Here is a 3,143-nt window from a genome sequence, read left to right on the forward strand (position 1 = left end):
GTGAGAGTTCCCTGCCCCAAGCCCCTCCATTTATAGGCGTCCAAAATCTTTCCCAATGCGACACCTCCTGTTTGGCTGCATGGCCAGTCGTCTTATTCTCCTGTTGCCAACGCAACCCTTTGCCACAACACCCTTGAAGTGTCTCCTTTTCCCTTAGCCAACATACAAGTCCCTTCTTGCATGTAACCTCAGCCATCCACTTCATTTGCATGAGATCTTCGATTTCTCTAGCTCGCCACATGTCCAGACAAGTTGATTCTTTCGACTTGTTTTCCACATTCTACCTCATCTATGCATCACTCCCTCTAACTTGGTCGTGTGCTTGCTTTGCAATGGGCTTTAATCTTATCTGCCAATAATCTCTTATTAACGCACAATTTAGACGGTTCTAACTCCTCAGATATCGCAAGTTCTCCCTTGGCCGCAGACCTTTCTTCACTCGGCTTACTTCTGGCATATGCGTCCTATCATTGAATCCTTTCCATGCATGGCGCCTGTCCAAGCCCTGTCCTAGTTGCCCATATGTCCTCGGGTATCCTTGACACATAGCGTATTACCAACGCATATTAATCCTTGGGGTAAACTAAGTCTCTATTCAACGCCTCATGTATAGCTTACCGTCACTTAGCCTCTGCTAATGCATCCCCTACGACTAACGCTAATATGTCCTTGTTGCTTATCAACATCCTCAGTCCCTTGCTCAAGACCAATGCACAATGACCTCACAAGCCTTATGTATCGCCAGCCTTAGCAACGCAAACATTTCACTATGCATCCACCATGGCTTGTCCTATCGACTAGCTCCTCGTCTAGCTCTTCTATTTATCGCCTAGTTCATCGTCTAGTAATGCTGCCGCTCATCGCATAGCATCAGCGCCTATCGCATAGTACATAGCCTAATGCACAGTTCTTGCTCATTGTGAAAATCTCACTGATGCCCATCGTGTAACGCTGACGCCCATTGTCTAGTGCAACACAGTTATCATTTAGTGTATCATGGCTATCATCTAGCGCTTCATGGCTATCATTTAGCACTGATGTCGATCGTGTAGTGCCAACGCCCCATTGTTTAACTCTATCGCCCATCGCATATTGCTATCGTTTAGTGCGACTCACTGCATTGTCTAGCATCGTACCTTGCCGCATGATCGCTTAGCTCCGTGCATTGCTACACGATCACTACCTCATCGTGTAGCGCCGCTCATTTGCTACACGTTCATCCTGCACACACAACTCCAATGGCCAGTGCCCATGCTTGCGTACACTTAAGGTTGCCGCATGCTTGTCCACGCATAGCCTTTCCTCTTGGCCACACTTTGGATTCCCTCAATGCTCAAATAACCTCTCAAGGAGTGTGGCCAACGCATGGCACAACACCAACGCTTAGCACAAGGCCAACACCTTGACTAATCCCTGCCATTTTTTCTGGCTTCCAACGCATGGGTCCTTTTGGCTTCATACTTAACCAAACTTTTATTATTTAAGGTTTATCTCAAGGCTACTAAACAATCTATTTAAACACTTGGAGTTTTCTTTAACATAGGTTTTAGCTTATATTTAGCTAATTTCCTTTCTTATTATCCCAAGTAGGGAAATAAAATTCGGGTTTCATATTTACTACCCCCTTCAGAAAATTTTGTCCTCGAAATTTAATGAACATCTATAACACAAACTATATATCAGCTTTATTTGATTTTCATAGTTTTAATTAAAGAGAGTTGTCTTTTGCTCTAGTCCTCTATAGCCTTGCTCTTGTTTCTTCTAACGTCGGGCATGTCCTTATCTCGAGTTAGGCGATATAGTTGTCCCAAGGTTTGTTTTCCTTCCACCTCTTTTCCACCTCCGGTACCATGTCCCTTGTCGGATTTCTGAAGTGCTACACTTTGGTTAACAGCCTGTGATATGCTTCCACCAGCATGACCCACCACCTGGGGACACCCTCTTTTAAAATGTCTCATTTCTCCGCACTTGTAGCAAGTACGTACTTGAGCCAGGTTCGAGCACCTTCCCCAATAGTGTTCATTGCATATAGAACACCTGGGTCTTTGTTGTATACTTGCTACTGATTCCTTTGTTTGATTTGCTCCTGTTAAACCTGGTTCAGTTCTTACTGCTCCTTTTCGCTTAAATAAGTATTTATTTTCAACACCTGGAGTACAGTCTTTTGTTCCTTCTTTATTCCTTTTACTCCCTAACTGGCTCTCCTTAACCTTTTCCGTCATCAAACTTCTTTCTACCCTCATGGCAGCTTCTACTAATCCTGAAAAGTCTACCCACGCGCACTTGCTATCACGTGAGTCCTGATCTCTCTTTTTAACCCAGCTTCAAACCTCCAACATCGTTCCCTTTCATCTTCAATAATACCTGAGGCATACCTTAAGAGTTCAGCATATTTTATATCGTATTCTACTACAGTCGTATCTCTCTGTATGAGCTGTAAGAATTCATATTGTTTTGTATCACGGTACGATAAAGGATAAAAATTTTCATCGAAGATTTCATGAAATTCTTCCCAATTGGGTTCTCCTTTGCCTCTTCCCCTATTTCTTAGTACCTTCCACCATTCCTCCGCTCGTTTTTGTAGCAGGAAAGTTGCAAGGTTGACCTTTCTATCTTCAGGGCATCTCATCACGTTAAAGCATTTTTCAAGCTGGTTGATCCACTTTTCCGCATTCATCGGATCCGTCATCCCCTCAAACATCGTGGCCCCCAATGACTGTAGCCTTTCTATCATGTATTTCTTTTCGAGATCCAGCTGTAGGGTTCCCAGGCTTTCCTGTAGCCTGTGAGAAAATCTATCTATTTACTCCTCATCTCCTGGTCTCGCCTGAGGATGACTCGATGCGCCTTCACTCCCTTCTCCAAACTTGTTATGGTCAGGCTGGGTGCGGCATTTTCCACTTCTCAACAGTTTGTCTATAATTAATCACACACATGTTAAACATATGTTTTAACTACATAATTTATTTATTTCTAGCACAACATATTTATATTAGACACTATTTATATTCTTTTCTACTATTTGTTTAATCCCGTTACTGATCTTCCAGAGTTAGATTTTTAAATCCCCTGCCACATGTAAGTCGCTCGTCATTTTTAAATCCCCTGCCACATGTAAGTCGCTCGTCTCTCTAGGGGCAGTT

At 43.2% G+C, this 3,143-nt stretch overlaps 1 protein-coding gene across 1 annotated transcript; it reads right to left on the reverse strand.

Annotated features, from left to right (window-relative positions):
• Positions 1-2,269: 2,269 nt before the first annotated feature.
• Positions 2,270-2,701, reverse strand: LOC120090569 (uncharacterized). The gene has a single exon (XM_039048297.2). It carries the CDS (start codon positions 2,699-2,701, stop codon positions 2,270-2,272), a length of 432 nt encoding a protein of 143 aa, XP_038904225.2.
• Positions 2,702-3,143: the final 442 nt, after the last annotated feature.

The sequence above is a fragment of the Benincasa hispida genome, chromosome 11 (assembly GCF_027475165.1).
Source record: "Benincasa hispida cultivar pf3 chromosome 11, pf3_genome.v1.1, whole genome shotgun sequence".
Taxonomy (NCBI): Eukaryota; Viridiplantae; Streptophyta; class Magnoliopsida; order Cucurbitales; family Cucurbitaceae; genus Benincasa; species Benincasa hispida.